Below are 13,613 nucleotides of genomic sequence, written 5' to 3' on the forward strand. Positions count from 1 at the left end.
TACGGACTTAATTCAAGCTTCCGTGTCAAAGTTTGATCAGGCTTTAAAGTTTATGCCGTTAAATCGAAATTGTACGTTAGTTTTATCAACATGTGATCTACAAACTATTTTGCCAGCTTTCTCCAGTTGAATTGTTTTTGATGACCCTCTTATTTGTGTCCTTCTGTGTTGGTTTTGGCGCATTCCTCATGCGTACTAATTAGATGCATTTAAGCGAAACATGCCAATAACTGTGTTACATGTGGTCACACTGGAGTGTCCTGCAGATAACCTCACCCAGCCTCGTTGCGTAAAGGCACTGACTTGTCTTATAAGCTGTCATTCGAATATGTAACATGAATTCTCCGTAAACTTGATCAGTCTATCATAAATCTGGAAGGGTCGGTCCAGATTTGAAGTTACCGTTCTTGGAGAACAGTGCATATGTGTGTTTGACTTCATCCATCATTTCTGGATGTCCTGTGTGTGTGTGTGTGTAGGTCACCTCCACAGTACCACTTTGGTCCAGGCTGAGTGAAAGTTCAACAAGCACCTGCGGGGCCGCATCAGTGGCTGCAGTATGGGCAACTTTTCCAGCAAGGACAGCCATGGACCCACAGGTAGGTCAACACATAGACACACACACACTTGAGCCTGCGTTTCTTTCTCTTTCCTTTTTTCCAAATTTGCTAGCTCTACTCGAGTCACTTTCTTTGACTCTCCTTTGGTGTGTCTCTGTGTTCTTAAGTATATTTAAAATGTTTGCCACTGCACACATGATTGGCAGTGTGTTTTGGCCTCATGTTTAGAGATTTGTTTTTTAGAATAAGGGCATTAAACCTCAAAGCTCATGATACATGTAGAAGAAAAGAATGGCAGAGGGAAAAAGGAATGGTACAAGAAAAGTGAGTATAAAAGAGGGGTGGATGAGGAGTAATTGTGAAAGTGAAGCCAACAAAAGGGGAAGCAGGCGGAAAGGCTAAGTGTATGTGTATGTGTGTGCGCTGAGCGGCAGCAGGAATCTTGGCAGCCCTCCTGTGTGTTGCTCAGTGAGTGGTCATTCTCCTTGCGTCCCTGTGTGATTCGTTCTGGCCCCGCCGGGCCAGCTGTGATGAATCGGCAAAATTCCCCGGCTCAGCACAAGGGCAGCAGATTAATCATAGAAAGTCTAATGCTATCTGACACACAACCTCACCTACAGACTTCAACGAACACACACACACATACTCTCTCTCATTCAGTCAATCTGCCACCCATGCGTATGGTTGGACGAGCACATTAAGGATTGGAATGAAGAAATAAAAAGCAGGGGTGGCATGAGAAAGTTATTAGACAATCCTGTCATTCTTTTCCAGTGATTTGGCTTACAGCAGGTGGTGCATAACTGCTGTTCTTACAACATAAAAAAAAATCATTCATTTTAGGGAGGCTTTTGTCCAAACAAGGAAAAGGAGGAAAGAAAAGGAGACATGCCGCCCAGTGGTTCCCATAACTTCTTAAATTATTATTGGTGACATGCTGTGAAGGGCAAGGAACCTTGACTTAAAAAGTCTAAATGTGTTATTGTTACTGTTAACAAGTCAAGCTCAAATTTATGCTGTAAATACATGCATTTGTCTTCTGTGTATGTGTGCCCCTGAATTAGAAGAATGAATGTCGCAGCAGCAATGTGGATGAGCAGTTCAAGAGGAATGTCTCAATTAAAGTATTCATCTTCAGGGGCATGGCCTGGATGATTGCTAGCCAATAAGGGCCTTACTGGTCTGGTTACCTCATTGAATGGTGTTCTCAGTGTCAACATGCCAGACTAGTGACCACTAAACTGTTTTCGTCCTTCGTTCTGGCCACGATTCACTTCTGTCAATCTGTTTTGCTATGTCTCAATTATTCAGAGCTTAAAGTTCCTCTCAATTCAAAATAGATTTTGTATATTTATACTTCATTTGAATGTTTGAACTTTACTGTGCAGAGTGATTTATGTAGAGTTTGACACTAAAAGGCTGTTTTCACATTACATTCATCTCCTGAAAGGAGGGAAGTCTCTGTGCTCTAACACTTACACCAAGAAGGTTTTTTTGGTGGAGACTCTTGCAGAACTTTTGAAAGGAAAAATATATTTATATTCATAAATTCAGGATCTTACAAAGAGGGAGAGGGTCTAGATTTTGTACCTTTTTTTAAAAAAAAAGGGGAAAAAAAGATTTTTAATTAGGTAATTGATCTTTTTTGGTGTGTTTTCAGACATCAGTTTCTAAGCAGAGAGTTAGTCTTACAGTATTTTTATACATCTTGAATCATGTCTGGTGTGGGGTCTTTAAATATGTGTTTGCCTTGCTTATTTCATCTGAATTCACTTGTTTTTTCTATAGGGGCCCCAGTGGATAGTTTCCACACTCCTCCTACTTCTCCACAGAGTGACCTGCCAGCTGCCCCCCAATTCCTTCCCCCTACATCACCTCAACCTTCTTCTGCAGCCCCAATTTCATCACCACCTCCAGTCCCAGTTCTAGTCCTCACCTCCAGTGGGAAGAAATCACAGCCGAGTACCACCCCGACCTCTCCCGTTCCCCCTCCTGATTGGAGGCCTCATCCACCAGTCATCTCAAACAGCTCTACAATTGGTCCAGGAGTTAGCCCAGTGCACAGCAAGCCAGGAAATACTGTGGCAGTGAAAGGACATGTTGCTCTGGGGAGGAATGGAGGTCCTTCTACCTCTACCCCTCGGACTCCAGTCGCTCCGGGGAAGTGTGCGGCTGTCAGCCCCACAAAGAGCCTCTCATCTCCGAGTAGTTCCTTACCTGTTGTGCATAGCTCTTCCAAGCAGAACTGGAGAGAGAAGGACAGTGGTCTCAGCCAGTCTCTGCTGCCAGGTCTGGAGGCTGGGGACAGCCAGGGTGAGGAAGTGGATATGCTGCTGGAGGAATGTAAGACTACATTGGGTGTCACAGCAAGTCATGATGGGGCCACAAACATAGCAGGCAAGAATGCTTTGTCTTTCAACAATAGTACTTTAATTTCCAATACATTCCCTCTTTCTGTATTCTCTATACTTATGAATAATATTCCCGCTTACAAAGTTTTGTATGACATTTTATTTCATTGTGGGTTCAGCATTTCACTGTTTTAAGAAGGGCAAAGCTATTTCCTTGACATTGTTTTTGTGTTTGATATGCATGTGATGTTCTCTGACTTGTTTGCACCATTCCCTCAGATATACTGAAGTGTCTAGTGACAGAAGTGAAGAGCCTGAAGAGTACTTTACAGGTGAGACATGCTCGAAAAGGCTTTTGTTTTTAAATATGCTCTGTCCTGTTCTTTTTTCCAGTTAATGGCATCATGGTAGGGGTTTTTGGTTTTTGATTATTAATTTCAAAGGATGTGTAGTGCTTTTGACCTTTCATCTGAGAGATAACAAACTGTCATCCCCCAACCCCCCTATCACAATAAGTCCTGGAATAGGCCCCACTTGGCCTCCTTGAAGCCTCAGCTCTGCTAATGGAGGTCTTCCTGTCCTCTGTTTCTCCTGAGAGGCCCAAGAGAGGAAAATAGTAAAGGTCATCTTCTGTCCAAGTGTCTCGTAGCTCACGTGTGGTGATCAAAGACAGTTGCGTAAGTTGTGACTCCTTTTTACAAATGGAGAACATCAATCTTGACTGTTAGCAGGACACCTATTGAGAGTGGACAAGTTAGAAGCGAAGATTCAGTTACAGGAAGACTTCTCAGAAATGTTTCAACCTTAAAGTTTTTCTGTCTTTTTATTTGACCCAGACACGATATGTTTGTTTTATAGGGGGCTTACCAGCTATTATGGAATGATTCATTATTTAGTCCCTGACTCCATTTATGAGTCATTATAAGAATAAAAGATCCACAAGCGTTCCGCAGTCCAATTGTTCAGGCATTCCATGCTCTTATGTGGATGGTGATATTTTGCGGTAATTTCCTGTCAGTCGGTCATTCCAATTCCTGACCCTCCCTTATGAGGATTGTAGCCTGAGGCTCCCAGCTTCCTCTAGATCTGTCACAGATTACAACAGCTGGAATATGACCTACAGTATGCCTCCCTCAAACCCACTTCTTTCTCATCTTTTCTTCTCTCAGTGACTACAATTGTTTCTATTATTCTTTTTGCAGTTTATTAGAATCAAAATTATTATAATTGCATTAAATTGCAAACAAGTGCTAATCTGACGCATATGACCATCATGTAGCTACTCACTTTCTCTTCTACCCATCACACCTCCTTCATGCCACCTTTTTCTCTTCTTGATATTCTAACCCTCCTCTCCCCTGTCTTTCCTTCCTCACTTTTCCACTTTCCCACTTTCCCACATCCCCACGAGGGCCTGGATATAAAAGCCTAGCATAGGCCAGTAAAACCTCATAGAAACTGTGGTATAGCACTGAGCGGTAGCCAAGCCATGTATTAGAAATCGGGGCAATCCAACACTGTGTTTACATGGGCTCTCGGTAGGGCAATATAAGCTAGCAAAGCTCAACTTTATGAACCCTCTCAGTCTGTTCTGCTGTCCTGGGAGCCTTTTTTGTGGAGAGCTGGAGAAGGGGAGAGCAGTGCGGAGGAGGGGGTTCACATTCGGCTGTTCAGGAGACAAAACTTGTTTTGTGCAGTGTGGCGAGGCAAGGGGGGAGGAGGAGGAGGAGGAGGGTTGAGGGCTGCAGCTTGCAGAAACTGGCTGGCCATGTGTTTTTGTGTGTGTGGTGCACGTGAGACAGAAGACTTGCAAACATGTACAGATGCATTGAAAGTCTTGGCGAGTGCGATTGGTTTTGTAAGGAGCCCCACCACCCACCTCCCTCTCCCCTTGCTGTGCCTCTCTGCCTTTTCTTCATTCCCTCATTCTTTCTCTATCTGAGAGCTGACCGCTCCTCCCTAAGTGCAAGAACTCACAACAATTACCCTACAACTTTTGGTGCAATACTCTTATATCTCATCCCTTGCTTCCTCTTTCTTTCTTCTCCCCACCCTTCCTCTATCTCATTTCCTCCCCTCCTACTCCGCTTCTATCAATCTTTCTGTCTAATCCCAAGTTTCTTAAGCTCTTTTTCTTCAGATCTGACCCCCTGTTTTTTAACCTTTTTTTACTGTGTTATTTAAGTAGCCATCATTCTTCCAGTCACATTCTGTCAGCTAAACCTCTTCTCAGTGCTGTCTTCTGTCTTCATCTCCGCATTCCCAAATGCTTCTGTCTGTCTTCTGTCAACCAGTAGTAATGTATTTCGGATGTACTGTATTTAAACTGAATGTTGGGGGAAAAAAGGATGATTACCCAATGTACAGTAAACGACTAAGGATGTTATTCAATGTGCCATCTGTCTGTGCTTATGTGCTCCATCAGTCTTCAATTGTCTTAACCAACAAAAATGAAAACACTCCATTCATGGCTGGGTTGTGGGTGTGTGTGGGTGGCTAGTCAGATTTAGTTACCTCCTGGAGATTTAGTCGATCTCAAAACTCAGGAATCAGTTCCAGGTGAATGCTGCCGGAGATTTCCTGGAATGATCTGCAGGTCCAGCAACCCTGGACTCAAGAAGCCATGTATCTTGAGGCTACAGAGGCTGTTCAAATTTAGAATGAAGATTTTGTGAGCTTGGATTGGAGAATTGGAGGAGGAGGGCTACATTCTTGAATGCTCATGCTGTGCTGAATTTGCAATGCAGAATAAATTACATTGACTTGTTACCTTTTTCTTTGATATCTCCGGATGTTTAGGAATGCAACTTGTAAGTGCCAGTGCCAGCTGAGGGGAATTTTGGCCGTTTTGTATCTGTATGGCAGCTGTAGAGGGATGAAATATCTCTTAATAGGTGGATTCAGTGGACTGTGGAAAACTGGAGAGAGGAGCCATTACAGAGTTGGGATGTTTCTAAAAGTATGTTTTAGAAAGACTGGGTGTGGAGGTGAAATCGGGACAGATGGGTTGAACACACACGTGCACACCCACACACACATACACAATCTCCAAGGGTGCTGGACCCTTTCCAAGAACTGTCAGAAAATGAGATGCGCATCAAGAGTATAGATGTGTGTTTGTCTGTGTGAATGCTGGATACCACATCTGGTCTTGCAGTGGGGCACTAGGTCAGCTCTCTAGAGACTAAGTGGGTGTGCGCATGTGTCTTAAAACTGACAATCCACACCCTTATCACTGAGAAGCGCCCCTTCCTGTTTCCTTAAACAGACATGCTCCAGTTGGAGTGTTCACATCCAGATTACAAAGGCTCTGTGATGAGTCCAAGTTCAGTTTTAGTATTCCCTAATATAGATTGTCTCCAAACAGGGACCAATATCCTTCTATTTATTTGACTCATATCCAGGGAAGAGTGTGTATTCCAACTTACGAAACTGATGTTTGTAAGAAAACTTAACAATGTGGTTTGGTGGTGAGGTAAAAGAATAAGGGAGGTGCAAGTGTGGGAGAGAAAAATGGAATATGGTCTATGTGTATTCAGTGTAATCGGGTCCAGCTGTGGTCTTGAGTCACTGGTCAGACAAGAGAGCAACTTGGCTCAGATATCGCCTCCTCCTCCATATCGCCATCCATTCTTCATCTAATTGCTAACCTCCCCAGCCCCCTCCTCTCCTCAGCCCTCCCTCACATCTCTCTGGCTTACATTTCTCCACAGTCACTGTGCTGTCTCTGTTAAATCTTTGGATGATTTCAGCCATTTTTTATTGTCCTTTCTTTCTCTGTTCCCTTCGTTCTCATTTCGTCTCTTATTTTATGATGATGGTTGCTAAACTGTTTTTTAATGGCCTGGTATCATTTACCTATTGGCTTCATTGGCTTTGGGAGCCTCTTTTGATGAGTATGTACTATATCCACAGGGCAGTGTTTGTGCATGTTCTAGGCTGGGATACTTTCAAAGACCGTGAACTGAAATCTTTTTCTACGTTAGTCACTCATCTTCTCAGATATGAATCTGATTTTGTTCCAGAAGGTTCTTGTCTTCTTCTTATCTGTTGCTAATTTCTGATGGATAACAAGGAAAATACCTTTGGAGTGACAAGGCTGATGACATAGAAAGCAGTTGCATTATTTGTTCTTGGCTCCGCTCCAAAAAATGTTGCTCAATACTTATTTTGTGTATGTGTGTGTGTGCCGAAATTCGTTAGATGTCCTTTTTTCTAAAAATTGTGCAAGTAAACACATATTCGTGTTTACTTGATGTCAGATGATATCAATAAAACACCCTGGGCAAAAATGTTTGGCCCATGATTCAGTTAGACTTCATTAGAGTTGACTTATCAGCTCCACTCCCCTCTGCTTGCTGAGGCTTGCCACTCAGTTCACTTTTAGTCTCTAATGAGGGTCAAATGGATAGTTGTTCATTTGATTAAAGTCATTGTCTGTTGTGGGTTCAGCTATGTTTGCTTTTGATAGTCATGTCCAATTTGGGTTTAAACATGCCATTTCTAATCCTTTTCAAATAGAAGTAGATTAATGAAGTTTGTTGGAGTTTTGTAGCCTAACCTGTCTGTTTAGACTGTAACAAAACCACAAGCAAAGTGAATCTGGCAACGTTTTTGTAATAGTTCATGTTTTTAAAAATCTATAATAAAGCTGCTCTAATGATATTTTTCTATATTACAATGGATCAAATGACTATGTGTAATGTAAAAGGAATTCCTTGTAGTTTCCAATCCACAGCCAATTACCGCCATCTCTACTGTTACCTCAGCTCTTCAGTGTTAGTGTCTTTCAGCAATACATTTTGGTTTTGCAGGCAGTTGTCACCGTAATGGCATGCTACATGACACGTCACTCAAATCACTAACTCTAGGCCTGATCCTAACTAAGTGTCATGTAGTAAAGAGGGTGTGTTATGTAATTTCTGTGGGTCTGTATATAGACCTACTTAAATTTATGAGCCATGTCACTTTTTATGAGGTTTGCCTTTACAACTAGTTGCACTTCTGTATCAGTGAATTAACAAGGGTTTAAGTACACATGCACTTTGGGACAAATACACACCTTTATAAATACAAGTTTTGACTTGCAAAGTCAGATAAATGAAGTGACAACTGGTGTGTTGCAGTCTGTGTTATAAGTGCACACTTTTTTTGCCTTCCAGACGGAGCGTGGGGAATGGCTACAGTTCCAGGCTGACCTACAGGTAGCGGTGTCAGTTGCTGACCGTCTACGAGCTGAGGCTGAAGAAGAGCTGACTGCGCTCCGAACGGCCCAGAAGGACGTTGAGAGGGAACTGGCTGCTGCCCAGCAGAGACAGAAGGAGGCAGACATGCAGCTGGTCACCCTGAGAGGGGAATTGAAGGAGAGCAGGCAGAGACTGGCTACTCTAACCCAGACTCAAGGCAAAACTGATGTCCAGGCTCCATGTCAGGAACCGGAGAAGCTCAACGGCGAACCAAATAATAGCAAAGAAGGGACTCCGAGGGGCAGGGAGAGGGAGATGTACAGATTGGGACGAGAGGCGTTGCAAAGTGGGAGTCAGAATGAAGTGATGAAGAATGACGTCAGCGAGGAGGCCAGAACAGACTGTAAGGGTGTGACTAAACGTTATCTGAGAAATGTGACCAATGAGGATAGAAGTGCAGAGGAGGTGCGCTCTAGTGAGACACGAAGGACAATGGCCACAGAGAGGTCAAGGTGAGATTGGCTGTTTATAATAATGATCTGAAAACAGTCCACTTAATCTGTCTCTCTTTATTAAGGCACTGTATGCACTGTAATGTGTCAAATATTTTAAAACAAAGTCTCTTTAATGTTTTGCACATTTTCTGTCTGTCACAAAGGGGTAACAGTCAACCAATTTGGTCAGGACTGTGATTGTGTTTTTCTTTCAAAGTATTGCACTCAAACCGCAGAGCTTCACAGGGCGACTTGAAGACAGATTGAACTGTTAAATTTACAGCTGGAGTCGTGTTGAGCAGCTGTCTCAGAAAACCGCTATTAAAAACAGTCTTGTTTATCGGCTCTGTTCTTCTAATACTGTATTGTAATGTTACAGAAGCCTGTCCAGATTACCAGCATCCTCAGACACCCCTACTTTGCAGAATGGAACTTCCCAGTCCAACACTGCTACAACAGCTGGATCTACAAACAAGGTGAGATACTTTACCTTGTCCTTAAAGAAGATATTTTATTACTTTTGTCATTAGCAAGGAAATTGCAAAGTGCTTAGTCAGCTTCTTTGCTGTGAATTTAATGATTTTACTTAATCCAAAGGAATTTTGTTTGTTTTCAAGAATGTGGGGCAAGTTAGAGGCAGAAAAAGTCTGGATTGGCAAGACAGCAAGCTGAACACTGATACAGGTGCGTGTGTATGTGTACACAGTATGATAATGTATCATGTAGTATGTATTTGAGTTACAGTTGCATGCAAAAGGTTGGGCACCCCTTGACAAATACCATATTTTGTGATTTATTTATTTTTTGATTGAAAAGATTTCTAGGATATGGCAAGCAAGACAGTTCTTGATTTGGGATTTTCTCCCATTCTTCCTTGCAAAAGGCTTCTAGTTCTGTAATTGTCTTGAGACATCTGGAATACACAGCTCTATTAAGATCTACCCACAGATTTTCAGTTATGGTCAGGAAGCTGTGAGGGCCAATCCAAAACCTTCAGTTTGCATGTCCTGAGGTAATCCATGCTGGATTTTGAGGTATTTTTAGGATTATTATCATGTTGTAGAAGCCATCCTCTTTTCAGCTTCAGCTTTTTTTTTTTACAGATGGTACTGTAGGATGTTTGTTTTCAGAATTTGCTGGTATTTAGTGGAATCCATTCTTCCATTCATCCGTGCAATGTTACCTGCAACCAGCCGCAATGCAACCCCACAGCATGAAAGATCCTACCCCATGCTTAACAGTTGGCAAGGTGTTCCTTTCATGCTCTTTTCTTTTTCACTAAATATAACTTGCTGAATGTGTCCAAAGCGCTTGTTTCCAAAACACATCAGTGGTCTGTAGATGTTATGTTGCATTCTTCTGATGTTGGATTTTATAATGAGGACACATTTTTTCTACTGTCTCTTCCATGAAGATCTTGTCTGTGCAAGAATTGCTGCACCTTGTTGAGTCTGCTTTGATTTGCCTTTCTGACCAGCATACGAGCTGTTGTGAGTTTTCTTGGTCTTCCAGGTCTCATCTTGACCTCCGCAGTTCTCCTCAGCTGCCACCTCTTAATTACATTTCACACTGTGGAAACTTCAAGCTGAAAATGCTTCGCTATCTTCTTGTAGCCTTCACCTGCACTGTGGGCATCAATAACTTCCATTTTTAAGTGTTGCACAGCTTAGAGGAACCCGTGGTTGCTGAGTGTTCACACAAGGTTTGAAGAGTCAGATTTGTAAAGCTTTCAAAGATTGCTCTAGGGTGCACAAACATTTGCACGACACAATGTTTATTTTGTATGTTTTTCCCCAATTATTTAATATGTTTCCATATCCTAGAGACTATATTGTTTGTCATAAAAAATCACCAAAAATGAAAAATTTGTCAAGGGATGTTAAAACTTTTGCATACAGTTGTTTGTGTTTTTTTCACTTTACTGTATACAGTAGCTCAAAATGTAATGCGAAAAAAACATTTTTTACAAAGATTATTGAAGTGGCACTAATCCGTTTTTGAACATACATAATCGCTCAAATGACTATGTGTAATGTGAAAGGTTAAAATAGAGCTGGGTTACAACCCATGCACAAACAAATCATATACTGTATGTATGTGTACATGTTAGTTGTAAGTATTGCCTATGTTTTTAAGAATTTCCCCATGAAATAGCCATCTGAATAAAGGTTATTAAACCTTTTGCCAGAAGGGTGCCCTGGACCTTTCTTCTGTTTTCAACTTTTGTGTTCACTATCAAAGAGTACCTTCATCACTTTTGTTTGAACTTCCCAGCACTCCTTCTCTTTATGAAAGAGTTTACTTGTAGTAGTGAACCCACAGATAATAATTACCTGATTCTGCAGTTTCCCTCAACTCTATGGAGTTTTACAGCCCACAATGTTTGGTTCAGTATCCCTGTGGTCCATTTAGCTCCAAAATAGCCAGATATGTTTCTCAGGAGATGGTGGAGACCAAAACAAGAGAGTGAAAAGAGCGAGAATATTGGACTCACTTTCTACTGGATGTTTGAACAGGCAATTCCTTGCTAGCAAGTTTGCCATTACACTCTTTTTTTTTAGCCTCTTTTAGTTTTTTAGCTTCCTTAGCTTGTTCTGCATCCCCAAGTGTTCAAAACATCAGTTAATGCTCCTTCAAACATCTAAACTCTAATATTTACATGTTTAAGGGTCGTATAACTGCACTTTTCATAATCATGACTTGTTAGGCGCCACAGTATGTTTTGTTTTCTTTACAGGAAAGCGTGAGGAATCTTTAAATAAGTACAACTCTTCCCTCACTGAGCTGCCACCCACCAAGTGAGTATACACACACACAAACACACACACACACACATAGAAGCACAGACAATTTTGTCCTAGAGACAAACCTGATTGTTACATCCTGGGTAAATCTAATTACTTGTTTCAACCCAAGTACCTTTGTCTTATGAACTCATAAGAATCAGTACTGAGGCCAAAACACCTCTCTTACTTGATGTTGTTCATTACATTTTCTTTCTGATAACCGAGTCCACTGTGTGACAAGATTTTCATCTAACTAAAGTTCAACTTATAACAACAACTCCTGCAGCGTTAAAATAAAATAAATTGGAGTCTCTCAGCAGTTTGATGTTTTGTTGTTGTCAGGTCCCAGGATGGTTTCAATCTGCTGTTGCGTCGCCATGGAGGCTCGAAGAGAAACTCACTGCTACGCTGGTGTCAGAGCCGAACCCAAGGCTATAAGGTGACCCTGGATATGAGGTCTTCCATAAAGCTTCACAAGATTATGTTTATTAGCAGTACTTTTTAGCACGTTAGCACTGATAATATTTGACAACAGTAGCTTAGTACATGTATGGTTTGTTCAAAATACGATTACAGCATATATTCATCTTGAAAAAATATGTTAAGTTGCATGAATACCGCATGCTGTTGTGACATTCAGTAACTACAGGAGTAGAAAGTCAGAATTTTAGTTTACCAACATCTCTTGAATGCATCATCCTTTTCGGATTTTACATTTTAATTATAATATAGTTGTTCTAGTGTTTTAAATTTATATGAAACCATTGAAACTCATGTGATGATCCCATTCTCCTTTTTATCGCATCTCTCCATGAAGAATATTGACATTACCAACTTTAGCAGCAGCTGGGTGGATGGTCTCGCATTTTGTGCTGTTTACCACACCTACCTCCCTTCACACATCCCTTACAGCACCCTTAGTCCTGAGAACAAGGTAGGAAACAGTACCTGGTACCTGTGTAATGGATAGGACCTGGTGATTTATGATGTTCAATGCATCAATTGTTCTATTTTTTTTGTAGAGGGAGAATCTCAGTCTGGCATTCAAAACAGGAGAGACTGTTGGGATTGCACAATCTCTGGTAAGCCTTAGTGTGTTTCAACAATTTACTGTAGAGCTTAAACTAACTTCTCTATGACATGGTTGATTTTGTTTGAGTAAAGTCTTTAATTTTGGTTGTTTAACAGACTGTGGTGGAGATGCTGAGAGCCGGTGGCCCTGATTGGCAAAGGGTCCTGAGCTACGTGGAGAGCATGTACCGACACTTTGAGATGTAACTGCTGGACGTACTAACAGTCAATCCTATTGTGGTACCTTAAGTACTCATCACACACTATAAGTCAGTTATAATGATGTCTCCCTAAATACTTTACCATACCTTTGTTGGCTGCCTGAAAACCAGAGAAACTGATGTTTTTCTGTCAGCAAGAAATGATGTTCAAAGCTACAATCTGCAACTTTTTGACATTAAAATACTTGCTTGCCCTTTGAGGTGCAGCACATCTTAGATTTTGCAAATACTTGTGGTAAGAACTGAGTAATGTGTACTGTTCATCTCAGTGTGATGGAACCATTGAAAAAACAACTATACATTTCCAATTTAAGTGTAGTTTGACATGATAGTTTCCAAAAAGATGAGAACAGCATTACATTGGTTATTGGTTACACAGTCAGTGTTTAATTCCTTGTGTTTGCATTTTCAAATCTTACATACTTACATACTCTCCTTTTTAACACAGAAAGTCACATATTGTAGCCTTTAGAATAAAGACTATCATTGACCGTCATATTGCAATTCAGAATATCCAGACACACCATTGAGGAAGGTAGTGGTATCTACAGGTTGAGTTGCTGTAATTGTCTCCACACTGGTACTTCACTGGCAGAAAGTACTGTATTACATCATGATCTTCATTAAATCTGTAAGCAGTTCTTAATCTGCATTTGGTTTTATTTGCGATTATGTTTTGACTTTTAATCTTGTACAGTATGTGATGCTTTGCTAAGACTCTTCTTTTTCTGGACCTTTTAGCACTCTTGTTAATATGCACTCATGTCAGCACTTTGTTTGTGTATGAATGTATTAATGTTAGTACAGATGGTAATGAACTGCTGTGGTCTTCCACCAGCTCAGTAGACATTCAGTAGCAAGGCTGTTCAGCTGGAAATGTCTGTCCAAGATCAAGTTTCTGTTTTTGAATAACACTTGATTTTTTTTTTGTTTTTTTTGTTTTT

At 41.1% G+C, this 13,613-nt stretch overlaps 1 protein-coding gene across 1 annotated transcript; it reads left to right on the forward strand.

Moving 5' to 3' along the window:
* Window positions 1–484: 484 nt before the first annotated feature.
* On the forward strand, window positions 485–12,885 carry si:ch211-195o20.7 (cytospin-A). The gene is made up of 11 exons (XM_053335181.1): window positions 485–599; window positions 2,349–2,903; window positions 3,191–3,243; window positions 8,074–8,609; window positions 8,971–9,067; window positions 9,209–9,275; window positions 11,329–11,389; window positions 11,720–11,816; window positions 12,195–12,311; window positions 12,400–12,459; window positions 12,566–12,885. Exons 1-11 carry the CDS (start codon window positions 560–562, stop codon window positions 12,653–12,655), a joined length of 1,773 nt encoding a protein of 590 aa, XP_053191156.1. The 5' UTR covers window positions 485–559; the 3' UTR covers window positions 12,656–12,885.
* Window positions 12,886–13,613: the final 728 nt, after the last annotated feature.

This window comes from Scomber japonicus, chromosome 16, assembly GCF_027409825.1.
Source record: "Scomber japonicus isolate fScoJap1 chromosome 16, fScoJap1.pri, whole genome shotgun sequence".
Lineage (NCBI taxonomy): Eukaryota > Metazoa > Chordata > Actinopteri > Scombriformes > Scombridae > Scomber > Scomber japonicus.